Source organism: Stenella coeruleoalba (genome assembly GCF_951394435.1).
Source record: "Stenella coeruleoalba genome assembly, chromosome: 20".
Lineage (NCBI taxonomy): Eukaryota > Metazoa > Chordata > Mammalia > Artiodactyla > Delphinidae > Stenella > Stenella coeruleoalba.
This window is the reverse complement of record NC_137166.1, coordinates 46,098,000-46,118,122: the sequence shown is the minus strand read 5'-3', so window position 1 is coordinate 46,118,122 and position 20,123 is coordinate 46,098,000. Positions and strand designations below refer to the sequence as shown.

At 49.6% G+C, this 20,123-nt stretch overlaps 1 protein-coding gene across 4 annotated transcripts in view; it reads right to left on the bottom strand.

Moving 5' to 3' along the window:
* SAMD4B (sterile alpha motif domain containing 4B) overlaps window positions 1-20,123 on the bottom strand; it is a 37,373-nt gene that overhangs the window by 7,650 nt on the left and 9,600 nt on the right. For all 4 annotated transcript variants that reach the window (XM_079908631.1, XM_079908634.1, XM_079908633.1 and 1 more), the window contains exons 2-7: window positions 17,773-17,829; window positions 16,114-16,516; window positions 6,412-6,882; window positions 1,643-1,882; window positions 960-1,069; window positions 714-800 (exon numbers count right to left, since the gene is read on the bottom strand). In XM_079908631.1, the coding sequence (XP_079764757.1) occupies window positions 714-800; window positions 960-1,069; window positions 1,643-1,882; window positions 6,412-6,882; window positions 16,114-16,309 (1,104 nt within the window). In that variant the 5' untranslated portion in view covers window positions 16,310-16,516; window positions 17,773-17,829. The remainder of the gene's footprint in view (window positions 1-713; window positions 801-959; window positions 1,070-1,642; window positions 1,883-6,411; window positions 6,883-16,113; window positions 16,517-17,772; window positions 17,830-20,123) is intronic.

Below are 20,123 nucleotides of genomic sequence, written 5' to 3'. Positions count from 1 at the left end.
CACATGCCAACCCCCAGAGCTACGTAGAATGACTATACATGTGGGGTCAAACAGTCCTTGCAGAGAGCTGGTGGGACCCTGGGTTCCAGCACACAGAGAAGGCAGGTAAGGGCACTGCCAGAGCATACACACACACACACATGCACAAACACACACATTTGTACATACACAGTCCCTGTTCCCCCCTCAAGGTAGAGTCCCACGGAGCTTAGAAGGTGGGGCCTCAGGGTCCCACCGAGGATGGAACCAGATTCAGACCCAGAGATCTGGACTAAGACACCGAAGGGGGCAAAAACCAGAAGGTAAGTGGCAGGGAAAGGGAAAAAGGGATGCAAATCAAGGCAGATGTGTAAGGAGAGTGAGCGGATAAGAAACAACCAACTGGAAAGAGAGATCATGCACACAGGGGAGACATTCTGCTCTATCAGAAAGAGCTGCTAGAAATGGAAAAGTGAAATGGAAGAGAGGGGCTGAGTCAACAAACAAGATTCTGGAGACACAGGCCAGGACAGACAGGGAGGAGAGCCTCTTAGCTTAGCCACAGCAAGTGAACCCTGTGATCCGACCTGCACTTGGTCCTTGGACCCTGGTTCCCTAGGGCTGGGGAGGTCCCGAGGTGGGGGCCACATGGGCAACAAGGCTGACCCAGAGACTTCAGCCACTAGCACCACTGGGTAGCCAGTTGGCCTTGGATGGGGATAGCAGGTCCTCACCTTCTCCAGGGATTTGAGGACACTCTGCCTCTCGCGCAGCTTCTGGATGCTCAGGGCTATCTTGTGGCGGGCACCTTTGGTGACATTCTGCGGTAGGGCAGAAGGGGAGAGGAAGCTGGAAATGGGAGGCTGAGGTACTGAAGGTGCCCCAACAAGGCCCAAAGAGGCAGAGGAGGCTTGGGCTGCAAGGGTAATGTCAAAATGGTACTGCCCCCAACCCCGCACCGATGGTCCCCTCGGCTTTACCTGAGACTCCAAGTGCTGCTCAGTCAGTGTCATCATCTCCTCATAGCTCATCTGTGAGAAGAGGGCCGCGTACTTGTGCAAGCGGAGGCTCTTAAGCCACGAGGGCACATCTGTGGAAAAGAAGGGAGGGCCTAAGATCAGGAATCTGGCCCTGGTGACAGATGTGGGGAAGGACCAGGCATAAATCATAGGCAGCCTTAAAAGCTGTAGAAAATTGGAAGGAGGTAGGGAGAAGCCAAGGGTCCATAAGCTACCTTCTTCTGTCCAGCCAGACCCTTCCAGGTGGCCTTCCCTGGTCAGAACACCCGATCCTCCTGAGTTGCTGGGTTGGATGTGTACTAGGATGACCTCTGATGTCTTTAAAAGTATTCCTGGAACCTCTATTCCATCAGTTACCTCTGTGTCCTGGCTTTCTTGTCAGACTGGTGTGCCTGAGGGCAGAGGCTTTTCCCCCATCAGACTGGGACCTGTGGGGGTCCCTCTGCCCAGTCTTAAGCCCTAAGGGCAGGGCCTGTCCACTCTCCTCAGACCTGTCCCCTTCTCGGGGATGGAGTCGGGGAGAGGAAGAATTGGGTGGGGAGGGACAGGACAGGTGGGGTGGCAGCTACAAGCTCTCTTCTGTCCTTGTAAGTTCTGCGGAAGCCTCTTGAGGAGGGTCCTAGTGTTACTCTCCCACATTGTACCTTTCATGCCACTGCCGTCTTCCTGAAAAGTGTTCCGGCTGGAGCCCTGCTCCTCCGTCTGCTCGCTGCCAGAGGAGGCCACGCTGCTCTGGGGCGAGAGGGGTGCGTGGTCGGGCGTGTTGAAAGCAGCCCGGGCCCCAAGCTCCTCTGGACTCGGCCACTCACCAGGGGCCTGGGGGCTCGTGGGGATGAGCGACATGGAGCGCTTCAGCGGGCTGGGGTGGATTTGGCAGGGGAGACCTGGCCAGAGGGGGAGAGAGGCAAGAGGTCAGGCTTGGGGATCTGACCACAGGAGACCGTGTCCCCCTGGTCAGTGCCATGGACGGCAGCTCAGCCCTGGAATTCAACAAGAGGAAGGGACCCTGGGGTCTGAGGGGAACCACCTACCAGGTACTGCTGGTTCCCTCACTCCTCCACCCCCCAATCCATCAGCAAGCTCTCAGCCACTTCTCTGAACCGCTCCACTTCCTCTGCTAGCACCCTGGGCCAAGTCACTGGCGTCCCTAGCTGGAATTACTGTCACAACCTCCTCACCGGTTTCTTGCCTTCATCCTTGCCCCCTACAGTCTAATCAACTCACAACAGCCACACTGATCCTTCTTAAAAATGCAAATCTGACCCAGTCAGTCCCCGATTAAATCTTACCTGTAGCTTCCCTTTGCACTGAGAATAAAATTCAAACTCCTCCCCTGACACCTACAAGGCCCTGCAGCATCTGGGCCCTGCTCACCTCTGACTTCTCATGACTCGCCCCTTTGGTTCAAGCCCTTCTAGCCTTTGCCGCACACCCGCCCCAATTTGTTCCTGGAACAGTCAGGCTTGTTCCAGCCTCAGGACTTCTGTGCTTGCTCGCTCTTCTTGTTCTCCTGATCTTAGCAGTTGGCTCCCCCAGGTCTCATCTCAAACAATCACCTCTTCTGAGGCTTTCCCTGAACCCTCTGTCAGCAGTAGCTGTCCCCCACCAACCCCCTATCATATCACTCTGCCTTATCTTTTTTTTTTTTTTGGCGGTACTCGGGCCTCTCACTGTTGTGGCCTCTCCCGTTGCGGAGCACGGGCTCTGGACGCGCAGGCTCCGCGGCATGTGGGATCCTCCCGGACCGGGGCACGAACCCGTGTCCCCTGCATCGGCAGGCGGACTCTCAACCACTGCGCCACCAGGGAAGCCCCGCTGCCTTATCTTTCTTACAGCACCTATCACAGCTTAAAATGACCTTATCTAGTTATTTGTTCACTTGCTTATTAACTGTACGCCCCTCCTACAAGACCTGTGACAGCAGGGCCCTGTCCTGTCTTAAACATCATTGTATCCTCAGTAATTACAATGGGGCCTCGACTAGAGGAGGTTCTTCACAACTACTTGCAAAGTAAGTGAATGAAGTACATAAACTGCTTCCTCAACATCTCTGTTATTGGGCTTCACCACCTCCCAAAGATTTTTCCTATACTGAGCCCAAATCAGGGTGAATCCAGGCCCTCATCCACAGGATGTTTCACATCCTCCATCCATCCCATTCCTGAGGTGAGAAAAAGGATCCAACTTGATTTTTAACCATTCTAAGGACAGGGCAGGTTCCCATGAGCTTCCAGACCTTTACAAGTGCTATTCCCTCCCCCTAGCTCACCGCTCGTCCACCCTTCTCTGCCAGCCACTTCAGCCTTCACTCCTGGCTCAAGTGTTCCCTCTTCTGTGACTCCTTCCTCTGCGTTCCCTGGGCCCCTGTGCTACCTCAAGTCCAGCACGTACTGCCCCCTTTACCAGCCTGCCTCACACTGGACTCTGGGCTTCTATAGGATGGCTGCAAGCCTGCCCAATCATTTCTGTACCTCCAGGTCAGGGCAAGATACACAGGAATTTTCAAAGTTTCACTAAGTCCAAAAGGAGGGCACCCACCATCCTAAGGGTGCTAAGGGGGCCTCTGAGCTTGACACAGGAAATCTAGAAGTATCCCAAGTCAAAAAAAGAAAAGGAAACAAAGCCAAAAGCCTCACCCTGGGTAGGTGAGAACATCAAGGCCTGGGGAACTGAAGTCCTTTGCCCCAATTCCCACAAAGAGTTGGGAGGCAGAGACAGAAGAACCCCAGCCTTGTTTCTGATGGAAAGGCTGGGATTCCTGCCAGTGCTACACTGACACCCAGCCTCAGAAGGACACCCAGCCTGGTACAGGTCCCCAAAGCACCTTCCCTCATCTGTGACAGTTATCTATGATCCTAGCCAGGAAGTCGCCTGAGGAAGAGGGCAGCGCATTGATCCCACCCACTAAGGCTAGCCTCCTCCCCCTATCTGTGACTTCTGGGGTTCTCTGCAAGGGGCTCCTCCAAGCCTCTGGACTCCTAGAAGATGTCACCCTCTGGGCCCTGGGGGGGCTGGGTAACCCTTAACACAGGCCTTTTTTTTTTGCCTGTCTTGGTGTTCCTGGCTTCCTCCTTCCTCCCTTCTCAACCAAGAAGCGGGAAGGCGAGGCTGAGAGGGCTGGAAATTATCCTCATTGGAACGATTGTGCAGTTCCTGAGGAGCCCTTTTTGGACCCACACTGGGGTGGAGGCTGGCCACAGCATGAGAACCATAAAAACAGGAATGCCGGCCAGACATCCAGGGCCTCACACTCTCCAAGAAGCCCTGGCCTGTCCTTGGCAGCACCCCAAACCCACCCTGCCTGCCCTTACAGGCCAATCCTTGCTCCCCACTCAAAAATAGTTTAATGGCTTCCTGTTTCCTGCAACTGCTTGAAATTGAAATTGAAAAGCTTCATCCTAGCCTTCAAGGCCCCCTCTGAATGTGGCCCTAACATACTGAGATCTGAGAGTCAAGACAGACCTGCGTTCAAATTCTGGCTCTGCCATCTATTAACTTCATGATCCTGAGCAAGTCACTTCATCTTCCCCCTCTGTCTCCACTTCCATGTGAAGTCTCTGGCACAGGGTAAACATGAATATTTGCTACTGCTATTACTCATTTAAATCCTCGCACTTCTCCATCCTAGCCAGACCTGTCTGCATACTGTCCCCTCCAATCTGACACCCCTATACCTTCAATTCATGCTGTGCCCTGTACCTGGAATGCCCAATTCCTCTTCTGGTTCAAATCCCCTATTCAACATTGTTCCAGCTTGGTCCTCTAAAGCTGCTATCCCCATCGTGGGGAGGAAGGACTGTATGGGCACCCTGCATGGGTGACCCCTCCCCTTGATGAGCATCTTCGGGAGGGTCACTTTTAGGTGGGGGCAGTGTAGCACAGTAACAAAGAATATAAGCTGAGGAGCCAGACTGCCTCGATTGAAATTCTGGCTACACCACCTTGGGCAAGTGACTCCTCTGTGCCTCAGCCAATGAATTTATAAGTATAAACTTCTCAGAACAGCTCTTGGCAAAGACTAAACACTGAATATATTTTAGCTAGAATTACGATTATTAATATACCCTCCCAACATGGACCCAGAAACTGTCATGCTCTGAGACTAGAAAACAAGGTCCAAGACACCTTGGGTTGCTAGAGTTCCCGGAAGTACGCTTCTACCCCTCTATCTTCCCTGATTCTTGCCAGCATCTTGGAAGGAGGCAGGTGACCAGGATATCCATATTCAGCTGGGGAAGAAAGAGGCTCAGGGGTAACTGATATGTAACAGGTGCCACACAGCTGGGCAATGAAGACCCAGGGTTCACCCCACCCACTGGCACAGGTAACATTTCACTGCCACCCTCTCCTGGCCTGCTTTACCCAGTGCCTGCAAAAAGGGGCCGGCCACCTTGAGGTTAAATTTGGAAATTTCTTGCTTTGAGTCAGGTCCTGTCACCTCATCAATCCTTGGAAACGCCATTCTCCCTTATACTGTTCAACTAATATTTCAAAAACTCACTGGAATACCAGCTCCTCCCGCTGACCCCAGCCTCTGCGGGTGCTTGCTAAGAAGCCACTTAGTTGAAGGATGGCACAGTGGTCAGATGCAAGCTCTGGTATCAGACTGCCTGGGTCTAAACCCTGGCCAGTTCCACCACTTGTTCTGTGACCTTGAATACAAGACTTCGTCTCTTTGAGTCTCAGTGCCTTCATCTGCAGAATGGGGCTAATGATATTGTTGTGATGAGGATTAAACGAGATCATGCCTGAAAAGTGCCTATAAAAGAGTACCTAGCACAGTCAATGCTCAACAATGTTACCTACTATTACTAATGCCTTGCAGCATGAGTTACACCTAATATGAACAGGCTTACAAACATACATTTCTCAGAAATGAGTCTGTAGGCTGGAGCCAGATACAAAAATCCAGAATGTCTGGGCTGGAAGGGACCTCAAATTATGATGGTCTATAACTGAAGTCAGGCAGTTATCACACATGCCCAAAGTGGGATGGTAGGGGCAGAGGCCGACTGGGACACATGTGCAGGGTCAGAAGGTGGTGACCAATATTCAACTCCATCTTACGGTTGCCACCAGGAATACAGGCCTTGAGTTGCCAGATCTTTTGACTTTTCAAGAGAAGCTGAAAATCCAGATTTTTAGGAGAAAATTCCCAATTCCTTACATCACCAAATTTATTTAAAAACATAACAAAACAAAAACCGAAGTTTTGTTGAGTTTGAGCTCAATAAAACATGCCTGCAGGTCAGAAATGGCTCTGGGAATGCCAGTTCACAACCTCTGCACTGTCTCATAAAGCTGAGGCCCAGAGAGGTTATGTGACTTGCCCAGGGACACAGAGCGAGTGAAGAGAGAGCCCGGTCCGACCCTTTTCAAGTAGGCATGGCCTCCCGGACTCCCACCTCCTCACCTGCGTTTGCGTTGCTCCCAATACTGTTGATGGCTGGCGGCACTGAGCTGGGTGGGTGGAAGGGCACGTGTCCATTTTCCCGGGGTGGCTTGTCCTGCCAGCCTGGTCCTGCCTCCCCAGGGCCCAGCTCTGCAGGGCCACCCCACTCATCCGAGCCCTGGCGTGAGTGGTAGGTGGGCTCAGGCCGGGTGCGGAAGCCGCTAGCTAGCCGCTCTTCCAAGTGACTCAGCCAGAGGGCCAGCGCATTGCGGTCCTCCAGAGTGGTGGCCGGGTGGATGAGGGCATAGGAGAGCAGCTGGCGGCTCTCCTCGATGAAGGCATTGCTCTCAATCGAGTAGGCCAGCACTTTCTGCAGCAGCCTCATGTACTCCGACTTGGCCTCTGTGTTGCCTGGCTGAAGCAGGGGTAGGTGGGACAGCAGGAGGGACACCACCTTCTCTTTGGACTCCTGCTGCCACTGGCTGACGATGGCTGCAGAGGGGACAAGAGGGAATGTCAGGGGAGCCAGGGTGGGGGACTCCCATAAAACCAGGAGAGGTGCCTATAGCCTGCTCCCTCAGCTCCAATCTCATTTCCCTTCTCCTTTCATGACTCCGACCTTGTCCCTCATACAGGTGATATCTAACACACTCAGCCTGCTTCCAGAGTAATTTTTTTTCTGGTTCCATCACTCCCACTCTCAGAAACCTGCTTTGACTCCTAATAAGCCAAACTTGCTACTTTGGAATCTGAGCCCCTCCTGCTGCCCCCAGGCCTGCTCTTCTTGCTGTATCCCGACTCTTTATCTTCATGGCCTGTACCTGCTTTCCCCTGACTATCAAAACACCCTCTTTCCTGACTTGGAGGACAATGGAATACAGTGGTTAAAAGCTTGGGCTCAGGAATTCCCTAGCAGTCCAGTGGTTAGGACTCCACACCTCCACTGCAGGGGGCACAGGTTCAATCCCTGGTCTGGAAACTAAGATCTCACATGCCATATGGCTTGGCCAAACAAAACAAAACAAAACAAAACAAAACAAAAAAACCTTGGGCTCTGGAATCAGATGGTCTGGACTCCCCAACTCACTAGCTGGACCTCTGTCACTTGAACCTCACAGAGCACTGATTTCCTCACCTGAAAAATTCTGAAGATAATTACAGTACCCAATTCACAGTGTTGCTCTGAGATTCAAGAAGCTAAGAAAGAATGGAAAGTGGCCTGGCATATAGAACATAGTTAATAAATGCTTACTGTTGCTTTTTAAACTGGACTCAGCCTCTAGATTCTCCCCTTCCAATTCATCCCATACACCCAGATGGAGTGATCTTCCTAAAGCACACCAGGATATCATGTTCCTGACCAGGAGCTTATAATGGCAACCAGCACCAATGGACTCAAGCTCAAGAGCTCCTAGCCCAACATCACCTTCATTTCCAGGGCACTCCCCCACCTCCTATTCCTCCAGATAAAAACTTGGTTTAGGATATCCCCATCCTCCCTGGGGCTCTCTCCATGCCATATTCATCCAAGCTTCCATACTCAGGCTGAGATTCAACGCTTTAGCCTGCAACAGTCTCCTTCCTCCTATCCAAATTCTACTTCTTTTAGGGATTGCCTACACCTGCCCTTCTCCAGGAAGCCTTCTGTGGCTACTCCATGCCCTGGTGATCTGGTGATGTCTCCTTCCCATCCCATCGTCTGAGGGCCTGTCTGTCCTGTGAAGATGAGTGAGGCTTCCTCTCTCTACCCAGAAGTGAGCACCCCAAGAATAAGGCCCCAAGCTAGCCACATAAAGGAGGCCTCGGTACTCCCTGGTGGTCCAGTGGGTAAAACTCCACGCTCCCAATGCAGGGGGCCCGGGTTCGATCCCTGGTCGGGGAACTAGATCCCACATGCATGCCGCAACTAAGGGCCTGGATGCTGCAACTAAAGGTTCCTCATGCCGCAACTAAGACCCGACACAGCATGAATGAATGAATGAATAAATAAATAAATATTAAAAAAAAAAGGAGGTCTCAGGAAGGAACTGTTACAGGACTGACTGTCCTCCTTGAAAACCTTGTTACCACTTCCATGACTAGCTCAATGGAGTGGAGGATGGCAGGTAATGCTGATGGGGCAAGGGAAAGGGACAAAGTATACCAATACTTGAGAAAAGAGACAATGATCAAAGACTGGGACCAACTCTGCCCTCACTCTTGGGCAACTGAGCTCATATCTATAGCCACGGTAATGATTTTCAAACACCTAACAAGGAAGTTCTGAGAGTTGAGTTACTGGGATATTGGTGAGGTCTTGGAAAGGGACAAAGGAGCTGGTTCTAACCAAACAGAGCTAGGACCCCAGAGGGGTGGGTGATGAAAAAGAACAGGCAGTGATGTGGCTTATGTCCCTCCTCTCCTACTTACTGATGTAAATGTGATCACCTCACTGAGCTCTACTTTCTCTGTCCATAAAGTGGGGCTCATAATCAATCCTACCTGGCATGGTTGCTATGAATTGAGACCAAAGCACAAAGGAAGGCACAAAGTAAGTCCTCAGTAAACATCAGCTGTCATTTCTAACACCATGGTTATTATAACTTACAGGGGCTCCCTCCTTTTGAATACCCACAGAGATTCTCAAGGCATAAGCCAACTGCCGGACCAGGAAACAGAGAGGCTGGGAATGGGCATGTATAGAAGGAGGGCCTCAGAATTCTAGCCATCTGGATTTCAAGTGAGCCCTGATCTGGATCCCTCTGCCTCTGATGGTGTCTCAACCCAATTTCCTTAAGGCTTAATATTCCAAGGACCTCTGGTCTCCTTTGGCCACACTACAGACCAGACACCTGGCCACTGGAAGCCTTGCATAAAAACCTGAGAAATACTTTTTTCACACATTTCTTTCCCTTAATGACCTGTCTGGAAATCTATGGCTTGGGAATTCACATAACTAATTCTTACATTTGTAGCTCTAAGAAAATGAAACACATACACCTCTCAACTCCTGGCCATATAAGTGCACATTTTCTTGCCTGCGCTTCTCTGACCCAAGCTTCCTAGAGAACCCCTGTTAAAGTGTTCAAGGGTTCATCCATTTATTCAGAGTCATGTTATGCCCACAGTACTGGCCAAAACAGAACGAAGAGTAATACTACACAATAATAGTAATAATGGATATTTACTGACCATTTATTCTGAGCCAGACACATGCTAAGAACATGACTGTCTTTCATCCTCACCTCAACTCTTGTTTTAGCACCCCCATCTTGTAGATGAGAAAATACATTTGGGAAGGTGATGTCCAAGGTGACAGAGCCAAGATCTGAACCCAGGTCCCTCTGCCTCGAAAACTGGGAGGAACTTTTACCCACAACCCTCTACTATCTCTCCAATGCTGCCTATCTTCTTCTTCCCCCTGTCCCTGGCTTTCAAGATCCCTTTCAGGACCTGCCACACAAGGCTAGGAAACCTCATCCCCTCCATCCATCTTCTGAACTAGCTCCCCATGACCATGAAGCTATCTCTCAGGTCAGCTCCATATCTAAAGATCTTTCCAAGGTGGGATAAGCCTTCCTGACTTCAGGGAGTCTTCACCTTTCGAGCTCTCCCACCTCCATCTGGCACTGGATCACATGGGAAGGACCTCCCTGGTACTCCATTTTCCTGACTTAGTCCCTGAGTTTTTAGTTTTTGATGAGAAGGAAGAAGAAATATAGTGACTGAAGATTAGGGACAGAAAGTTAAGGATTTGCATCCCAGGTGTGGTACAGTTGCCTGGGCAATATGCCTCCTCCTCTGTAAAAGAGGGATTACAGGGCTGTTGAGAGGATTTAGGGAGACAATGAATATAAAGCACCTGACAGAGTCTGCCCATAGTAAGCACTCAGTATGTGACTCAATGATTGGTGTTTTTCTCCCTTCTCCTCCAGCAGAGTTGGCCTACCCCTTTAGCCCTACCCTGATGCTCTCAATTGCTGTTGTTCAGGCCTTGCAGGGTAGCCAGAGGCATCTGGGACAGAGAGAAGCCTTGTCTAGTCCCTCCCCCACCCCAGAGTACTGCCAGGGCTAAGGGACACAGCTTCTCCTCTGGTACTGCCAGGGGACATGACAGAAGAGCCCCAAGGGTTGGGCTCAATGAAGGACCTTGTTCTACTGCAGTGAAAGGGGAGAGTGGTTTTGGAAGAATGGAGGCTGACCCTAGGGAAATGTGTGTTCATGTGTCTGCACAGCGGTGAACTGGGAAGGGTGGGCCTCCCATGACTGGAAAGCATCAGAGAGAACTGGAACTGGTCCAAGGAATCTGCACAGCCTCAGGCCCCTTGGGGTGAGCCCAGCAGGGGCTGCAGATGATAGGTAGGGATGGAACTTCTAGTTTCCTGCCCAGGGCAGAAAAGTCTGGCCCAGAGTTGAGGCACAGCAGAGGCCCAATGAATACCTGCACAGCTGAACCCTGATGGTCCCCTGGAAGGTAGTGGTGTCTGTGTGTGTATAATGTGCCCTGTCTAGGATCCCTTGACCTCAGGTCTCTCTGTCTCATGTCCTAGCAGAGTATACTGAGTAAAGAGTACAAGTTCAACTGGCAAACTTGCCTGGATTCGAAATCTAGCTCTGCCTCTAAGACTAGGTCAACATAACTGTGGGCCAGTCCTTTAAACCTCTCTGAGCCTTGGTTTCCTCTTCTGTACAATGCGGGTAGTTAAAAGCCCCTACATCACAGGGTTATTGTAAAGATTCAATGAGACAATCGTGCAAAGCACCTGATCTGTGTTAAGTGCTCCATGCATTTCAACTATTATTGTCATTGCTGATGGTTGAAGATCTAAAGCCCACGCTATTTCGGGGCAGGAGGGAGCAATTCACATAGGAGGGCACATCTGGTCTCCCCCTTCAGATTCCCCACAGAGGTGGGGAATTTCATGCAGTTATTTACCAAAAACAGACACGTCTCTGGTTCCTCTGAGCTAGAGGCACAACAAGCAATGATGAAATTCTGGAGGTGGGCGGATGGGGGAGGGCACTGGGGAATGCTGTGATGTCAATGACTGCTGTTCACCAAGCTGCAAACCTGGACTCCAGAAAGGATGAGGGAGACTGCATATGAGTGCTCTCCTTGGCCAGGTGACCAGAGCTAAGTAGGTCATGACCCTGGTTGCTGGCAAATCACAGGAGCCAAATATATCTTGGAGACTGCCATAAGAGCAAATCCATTTTTACATGCTGGGCTGTTGCAACAATCGTGGCAGCCTGAGGCACCAGCCAGAGGGGATGCGTTTTGGCTCCAAACATGCCCCTCTATGCTTCATCCCATCTCACACAAACATAGGGGAGGGCAAGGGGGTTCACATTTTTGTTTGATGAACTGTGTTAGTAGAGCTTGAAAGGGGAGGGTGGAGGCATTAGAGTTGAGCTTGGGTGACTCACTCACCCACAGCCCCTTCTTGACCTCGGTTTCCCCACCCAGATTCGATGAGCCAGAGAGGGCAGGGCTTAAACCTGCTGGATAGGGGGACTCTGACTCAGAGGACAGGCGGAGGGAAGAAATGCAGGAAATGTGGCCCAGGAAGCTATAGGACCAGGGAGGGAAGGAGATTTCAGCTTCCCCGGCCCCACCCTTCTGGTCCAAGTCAGCATGGGAAGTGGGGTGGGTTGTAGGATTACTGTAATAGCTCCAAGCAGGCAGAGAAGACAGCACTGAGAGAAGGAACAGGGATAATGACAAGGGGAAACCTGGGGCTTCTCCTTCCCTGTTCCAGAGACCCTTGGGTGTTCCTTTTCTGTTCCCAGGTTTTATCTCAGACTCTGCCTCCATGAAATCAATGCTGGCTGCCTGGGCTGGGGGACTTCCCTACACCCTCCTAGCTGCTTGAGATGAAGGGACACAGCCCAGACCAGAGCCTCTTCCATGCCCCTCTTCTCTCCACTCCCAGTAGGTCATGTGACAGTACCTTCACCATCTTCCTGGGCCCACCCAGAATCAAGTGTCAGCATCAAAACTAGTAGTTCTCCACTGGATGCACACAAGGGCCAAGTAGGGAGCTTAAAAAACACCAAAGTCTCTGGAGATAGGACCGAGGCCTCAGGTTCTTTTTATAAAGTGACTCTGACATGAAGCCAGCATTGGAACCCACTCACCGAGATTGAGCTCTCTGCATTCCCTGGCCCTTTCTGAGAAGGAGATGGGTGGGTAGGCAGCTCTGACCCAAACCTGAACCCAGGGTCTCCCTGGGAGAACTGAAGGAAGTAGCAGGATTGGATGGGTGGGACATGGAGTATAAACCCAGAAAAAAGCAGAGGATCTGCCTCACTGTTTGGCCCTCCTGGCCTGATGGGATCTGAAAAGCTGAAGAAGAGCTTCAGACCCTGTTATAGGCAACCCTTATCCAGAATTGGTAGACCAACTGAACTGAAGATTTGGTTTGTGGGGTAAGTGTGCATCTTGGTGGGAAGGAGGGACAGGTTCGCTGAGGGGCCCACCCCATAAAATACTAAGGGCTACTGATGTACTTGGAGAGTATCTAGAACAATCCCCGTACTGTCTAGTGAATCCTCAGGCCCAAGAGGGATGGGGCTGGCCCACGTCACAAAAGGTGTTAGTGGCAGAGCTTGATCTAGAACTCCTGGGTGTCCTGATTCCTATTCTCATGTCCCATGACAAATGAATCATCAGTAAAGCATCATCTCTCAAACTGCCTGGTCAGCAAGAGAACTTGGGTACCGACTACCAGGCCTATCCTCTCAGGACTCTGATTGACTGGGTCTGGGTTAGGGGCCCAGAAATCTGGATTTTAGGTCACATTCTCCCCCATCAGGTGATTCTGATGATGCAAATTTGGGAAACACAGTGGGATGGGAAAGCCGTAATGAACAGAGGATGCAGAGCTCCTCCAAGCCCTCCAAAAGGATGCAGGCCTCCAAGCCCAGGAAGCAGCTCCTTCCTTCACAAATAAGGCAGGGCAGCTGCTCTACCTGAGGTTGGGAGGGAGACAGGAGACACAGTCTTGGAGTCCCCATGTCTATTAGGAAGAGGCCTTCAAGGCCCCACAGGATTTACCTCTGTGATCACTTCTCTCTCCAGTCATGCTCTGCTCTAATCCTGGCAGGCTTCCTGCTGACTCTGGAACACACCATGGCCCTCCCTCTCTTCCCTCATTTTAAGTTTTCCCTAACTCTCCATCCACCTAAGTACCAACTTGTTTTCCTCTCACCACCTGACATGGGGCTATGGTTAAAGACCTTGATTCATATATTCATTCACTAGTCAACTCATTCCACAGCAGTTCTCAAGGACAGGCATTAACCACAATATCTTAATGTAAACGGTCTGAGATGGGTCTCAGGCATAAAGTATACCATGGTATAAAGTGTACCATGTCTTTCAAGGGCAATGTGGTAACAACAAATATTTTAAACGTACATAACTTCAAACTAGCAGTCCCACAGAATTCTAGAAATTTATCCTAGAGATGCTTAAAGGGTACTCATTACAGCACTGCTTATAAGAGTAAGACAAAACATACCATGCAGTAGAGCCTACTGATCAAGAGGAAGAAATTTAAAGTCAAATTCCAGCTCCACCTCTGACCAGTTGTACAACCCAGGGCAAGCCACTGATCTCTGCAGACCTCAGTCTTGTTTGTAAATGGGGGAGTTAAAAGACCTTCCTTACAGAGCTGTTGTGAGGGTTACGAGTAATAAAGGTAGTAAAGCACTGCCTGATACACAGGTCAGGCTCTGTTACCTTACTATTCTTACAATCAAGCGGCCATTAACAACAATGAGGTATACACGTATGTGCTGAATAAGGAATGATCTTCAAGTAATACTGTTAAGTGAAAAAAGCAAATTGGTTAATGTGTGCAATGTTCTTTGTGCTAAAACAATCAAAACAATGAAAAAGCTGGAGGGAGAACTTGTATGTGCTCATACATGCACAGAATATCTCATAAAACATACACGAATCGGGAACGTGGAAGTCTGGAAGGGGACCTCACTTTTTACCTTTCATACGGTTTGATTTTACCACAAATTTTGAAAACAAAAGCAAAAACTAAAAATGCTCTAATAAATAAACAGCAGTAAGCACGGGTGTGATTCTGATATACAGTCAGGATTGGCACCCAGTGCTCACCCAACTCCCTGCTCAGGATGGGGTGGTGGGGATGTGTGACCAAGCTTCTTAAGACACTGGCCTGCCCCAAAGGAGCCCCCACTCTAGGGGCAGAGCCATACCACAACCCCAGAATGCTTGCCCTGGTGCTAGAGCAGAGGGGAACCCTCCCTGGCGGGGAGGATGGGAGGGCTGTGAAATAGCTGAGGTCTGGGCTTGCTGGAGCCAAGCTGGGTTCCTGCTGCCCACTGTCTGCGAGACAGGGACTTAAGCTGATGATTCCTGGCCTGAGGAACTGTCTTCCCCTACAGCCATGGTGCTTCTGTGAATTGTACATAAAAACTCAGAAAAATGAAGGTGACTGCTGCTAAGATGGGTAGGCCTGAGAAGAGGAAGGAAGCAGCTCTGGGGGTCCCCAAATCCCAATCCTAGCAGCCCATGCTGATTTCCTCACCTATAAAATGGAGACAACAACATTACCTATCTCATGAGGTTGCTGCGTGGACTAAATGAGTTACTGACAATAAAAATAACAGTTAACATTTATTGAGTGTTTAGTACATGCCAGGCACTGTTCTCAGAGGGGTCGTAACTAACCTAGTAGCACAGTTATCATCTTGATTTTAAAGAAGAGGAAACCAAGGCTCAGAAAGGTGAAGTTACTTGATTATACAGCAAGTGACACAACTGGGATTTAAACCTCGACAGTCTGACTCTAGAGCCACCAAAGAACAGTTTTCAAAGTTACTATACAAGTAAAACCAGTACTTGGCTTGTTGTAGGGACTCAATGTGAACTGTTATCCTGAGGAAGAACATGGGAAAGTTTGGACACATGCTACATGGGGTCCTGGGGTCCTCTCCCCAGCTAGCTTTCAGGTGCACATACTCCCCCCTTCTTTGGCCTCCATCACTCCCACCCGTCACCTAGGTCAACACCTCTCCATCCAGCCTTGTGGAGGCCCAGAAGGCCAGAATGGCTTCAGCAGTGCCCCTTGAGATGGTTCTCTGGACTAACTCCTAGCTAGACCTGGGGCCTGAGGGAGAGGTTCTAGCAAAGCCTAGCTCACCCATCCCAATGTCAACTTCGTGGGACAAAGAGCACTTCTCTACTGAGTGTTCAGGAAACTGATACGGACTATATCTAAATTCAAAACTCTCTTGAAGCTGTTTATGCCTTAGGTGCAACCTACCTTTGAGGGGGTAAAGAACAGTGTAAGATGACATGTGAATTTTGGAAGAGTTCTAAAATTTCCTCCTAGCTCTGACGTCCCGTAGCTTGAGAAATGAACTAATGCTCACCTTCCGTCCCCCTTTCATAGGTAATGACTTTAGTCTGTTCCTTTTAGCCACCCAGACCAGCCACCCTACATGATCCTTCCTCTGTTATGGGTAGTTTCTAGTTTGCACTGCACTCCCCCAGGAGCCCCCCATTCCATGTCTGAGGATTTCTGGCAACTAAGCCCCAGAAGAGCCATGATGATGACCTGGGAGGTCAGGGATTTCTCACCTACCAACAAGCCTAGAACCCACATTTCTTAGTGCCATTGCTGGGTAGGCCTCCTCAGACACCTGATATCTGTTCCCGTTCCAGGTGTCCCTCCTGCTGTGCACCCATCGCTGGAGACTCACCAGCACTGTTGGCCTCCGACTCCAGCAGGTGAATGTCATTGCAGTCCGCCAGTGAATGCTCCAGGCAGAGCTGTAGGAAGCGGGCCTGGGTGCGGGTGACCCGCTTCAGAAGTGACAGCAGGGCCACTGTCTGTTCACACTCATTCCAGCCCTTGAACCAGCCAGCGAGGATGCCCACCTGGTCTCGGAACATCATGGTGCCAGGCCTGGGGCCAGGGTGGGGGGGACGGCGGTGGCAAGGGCCAGCGCCGTCACATGGTCTCGGCTGCGGGCTCCTGTTACCTCTCCCCTGAGGGCCAGGGCTTGAGGATGTTCCCTGGCGTGGTGGCAATGGGTGGTGCAGGGAGGAGGACACCTGCTCACATCGGGGGAGGTCTTGGTCTAGCCACTCCTCTCCAGGCTCCTGGAAAAGGAAGCAAGGTCGTCAGAGAGAATGAAGCGGCTGGAACTGGCCTGGTGAGTGTGGGCTGAAGGGGTAAGGAGGCCTCATGCCTTCCTCTTTCAAGGTACCTACCCTGCTGAGCTCCCGGGAGAAAGATGAAGCTAACCAGATACTAAACCAACTCTCCCTCCAATCTCCAGATCCAGAGAAAAGGCTTGATTGGGACTCAGAGACCCAGACAAAGGAGAAGATGCTGCCCCTCAGGTCTGGCTGTCACAGGGCCAAAGGAAGTGGATTTAAAGCAGAGAGTAAGTTGGCAAGATATTCTAGATGGGAAATAGGAGACAATGCACACTGTGGCAAAATATCTGAATTAATGGAGACCTGGCCCCAGGTGACATGACTAAGCAGACATGTGATGCTGAGCACATGCCCTTTCCTTGCTGGTCTCTGGTCACCTCCTTCAGGGGGCTGGGCAGAGTGACTGCTCGCCTGCTAAAAGGACCCTATGGACTCTTTGTATTATTTCAAGCTAAGACCCACAAGGCTAGGATGTAGGTGGGTGGTGACCCTGGTGGAGATCTCAGGTATGTGGATAGCTAACTGATCAGTAACTGGGTGCCTAAGGGTAGGGGCAGAGGTCCTTTTCAAAGATCTCCAACATGCTGGGGGGAATCTCATCTGTTCCAACCCAGCTCTCCTACTCTGATCTCTAAGATCCCACCTATCCCTGTTCTGAAGTGAATCTCTCCCTTCTTCTTCATTCCCTTGAAGGTTACTCCTGACCCAGGTCCTCTGGGTTGGGATGTCCCCTTGGCTCCCAGACATGGCAGCTTGTCACTCAGACTCCTAAGAGCCAAGAGGATACCAACCTGAGAAGGCGACACATCAGATGTTAAAAACTCCCAAGCAAGAAAGTGTCCAAATTCCTTTTGCAGGCAGGAACTACACAGGAGCTGTGTCAACTGGGCAGACAACAGGCCTATTCTTCAGTTGACTGGTTTCTGGACACTACTCTTAAGGCTTTTTCTAAGTGTCTCCTGCTCCAGGTCTCCACTCACATTTCCCCTCTGCCTCTCTTGCAACCAGTGCTCTTGGCTCCATCCCCAAACCATTTGGCTCCATCTCCCTCTGGCTGCCAAGAGGACTGAGAACTCCATACAAAGACCCATTGAACCTGCTGGGCTAGGTTTTAGGGAGCTATTGCCATCTCCCTGAATGTCTACGCTCCTGCTGAGGAGGGCTGTGAGGTACAACTGACAATGGCTGTGACTCACCTCAATAGATCCTCAGTGGGACAGTTGAACAGAGCAAACTGGTCTGGCTGTCAATCCCTTTGGATATAAGAAACAAGAGAAAGTGTGTGAGGGGGGGGGAATGAAACCTTGCTCCCCCAGCTAAACAAGCCTCCCAGAAATCTTTTCAAAAGACATATCAAATGTTGCCTCCCTGGCTTAAAATCCTCCAATGACTTCCTACCGTATTTAAATAAAATGCCTACAGGGCTCCCTGCAAGACTCTGGTGGCCCCTCCACCCTCCCTGTGTACCAAGCTCTTGTTCACTCGGACCCATCCATGGCTTCCCCCAGACCTATGCATGGCTGGCTTCTACTCGTCACTCAGGTCTCAGCTCAATGTCATTTCCTCAGAGAGATCTTCCCTGACCATCCAATCTAAGGAGTTTCTCTCTGTCACTCTATTAATGCTATTTCATTTATTCTATATAATTTGGCACCCTCAGATATCATCATATTTTTGTTTGTTGTTTCTCTCCTCCCAACAAATGCAAGCTATATAGTTGCGCAGTGCCCAGGACAGTGACTAGGACTTAGAAGGTGCTCAATATATATTTATTGAATGAATAAATGAAAGTGAGCATGGAAGCCACACTTGGGACTTCTACAGCCCCTGGGGAGAAGGTGATAGAAGGAATGGCCCAAAGGATGGTAAAGGGATTTGGAAACCTTGCCCTAAGAGAAAAATTTGAAGGCACTGGGGAAATTTCCTCTGGGGAAGAGAAGACTCAGGAAGAATGGCATAACTGACTTCAAATACCTGAAGGGGTAGCACACAGAAGAAGAATTAGATTTGTTTATTTACTCCAGAGGAGAAAAAGGGTAGATGGCTCTAAGTGAGAGGCACTTAGATATGGGAAATGTTGAAACTCAAGAAAATTCAGTTCTAGTCTTGCCCCAGCCACTCTGTCACTTTAATCTTTGAGCTAGTCTGCTTCCCTTCTCTAGAATGTGTGAGATAAGGAGCGAGACTGACATTTGTCAGACATGACAAATGTGTTTTACCTCACAGGCTAACTCCAATCGATTGGTAGTGGCTGCCCGGAACACTGCAGTGAGAAGGGTCCTGAAGAAATGAAGCAATGGCAATATCCATCACTGGAGAATGACTAATAAATTGGAGCACACCTCATATAAGGGGATGTTAGATAGTAATTAAAAATATGCTTGATCTTGATAGCAGCATACAAACAATATATTTAGATCTAAGTACAGTGTTTGATCTTTAACTACGAAGATGGAGGGATGTCCATAAGTACATAGTAATATGTACAATCATGCCATTTTTGTAAAATGAAAAAAAAAGAGCCATATACAAAAGCCCTTATATATCTCATATGTCAATGTCTATGTATGTATGTAGAAAAATGTGCATGCTGTTCATATTGGTTACCTTGAGAGAAGGAGGAATTATTAACACTCTCTTTATATAACTTTGTACTATTTCACTAGTTGCAAATGAACATACATTACTTTTGTAATTTTTAAAGATAAATTTAATTTAAAAAAATTAAGGCTGCATTTTACTTTCTGGCTCAGTGAGAAAGAGTAATGTGATTGATTATCAATGTTTGCCCTGGATACGGGATGGATGAGTGGTAGCTCATGTGCCTGAAAAAAATCAGTTTCCCTTCCCAGCTCCAGCATTTTGTGGCTTTCAGTCCCAAGGAGACAGCAGCTGCCTCAACATAAGGAAGAATTTTAAAATAATGTATCTGTCCAAGAATGGAACTGGCTGCCATATGAGGAGGTAATAAGCTCCCTGGCTGCTGGAAGTGGTCAAGCAGAGGCTGGATGAATATCCCTTGGGAGTGGGAGGGATTCCTTCACTGGGTGGCAACTCATAAGATAGAAGGACATGTTACTATTTCAGAGGGAACAACTGTGATGGGAGGTTTGCTATGCCAACAGCGTTTACGGCAAAAAGATGACCAAATCCACAAACAGACCAAAGTTGTGCACACTCTTTCCTATAAACACTTTTACTGGGTTGTTACTTTTCCCAAGCAACAGCACTCTGCCCCCCAACAGCACTGTGCCCCCCAAATAAACTGCTGACTGAACATTAATCTAGTTTCTTCCCCTGAGCCAAATGCTAGAAGCAAAGCCTTGGGACACAGCAGGATCTCAAACATGATGCTTACAAGGCCAGGTTTTGAATGGAGCAGGCTGGTGAGGACTACGGTGAGCTGGAAAGCACACACCCTGTCTAAAGGGAGAAGTTACTATTTAGCTCTAATCAACTGCTGCCATGTAGGAATTTGGGTCCAGTATTGTTAGATCTTAGATTATTATATACTTTTTTTAAAGAGGAGCCAGAAATCTGGATTTTA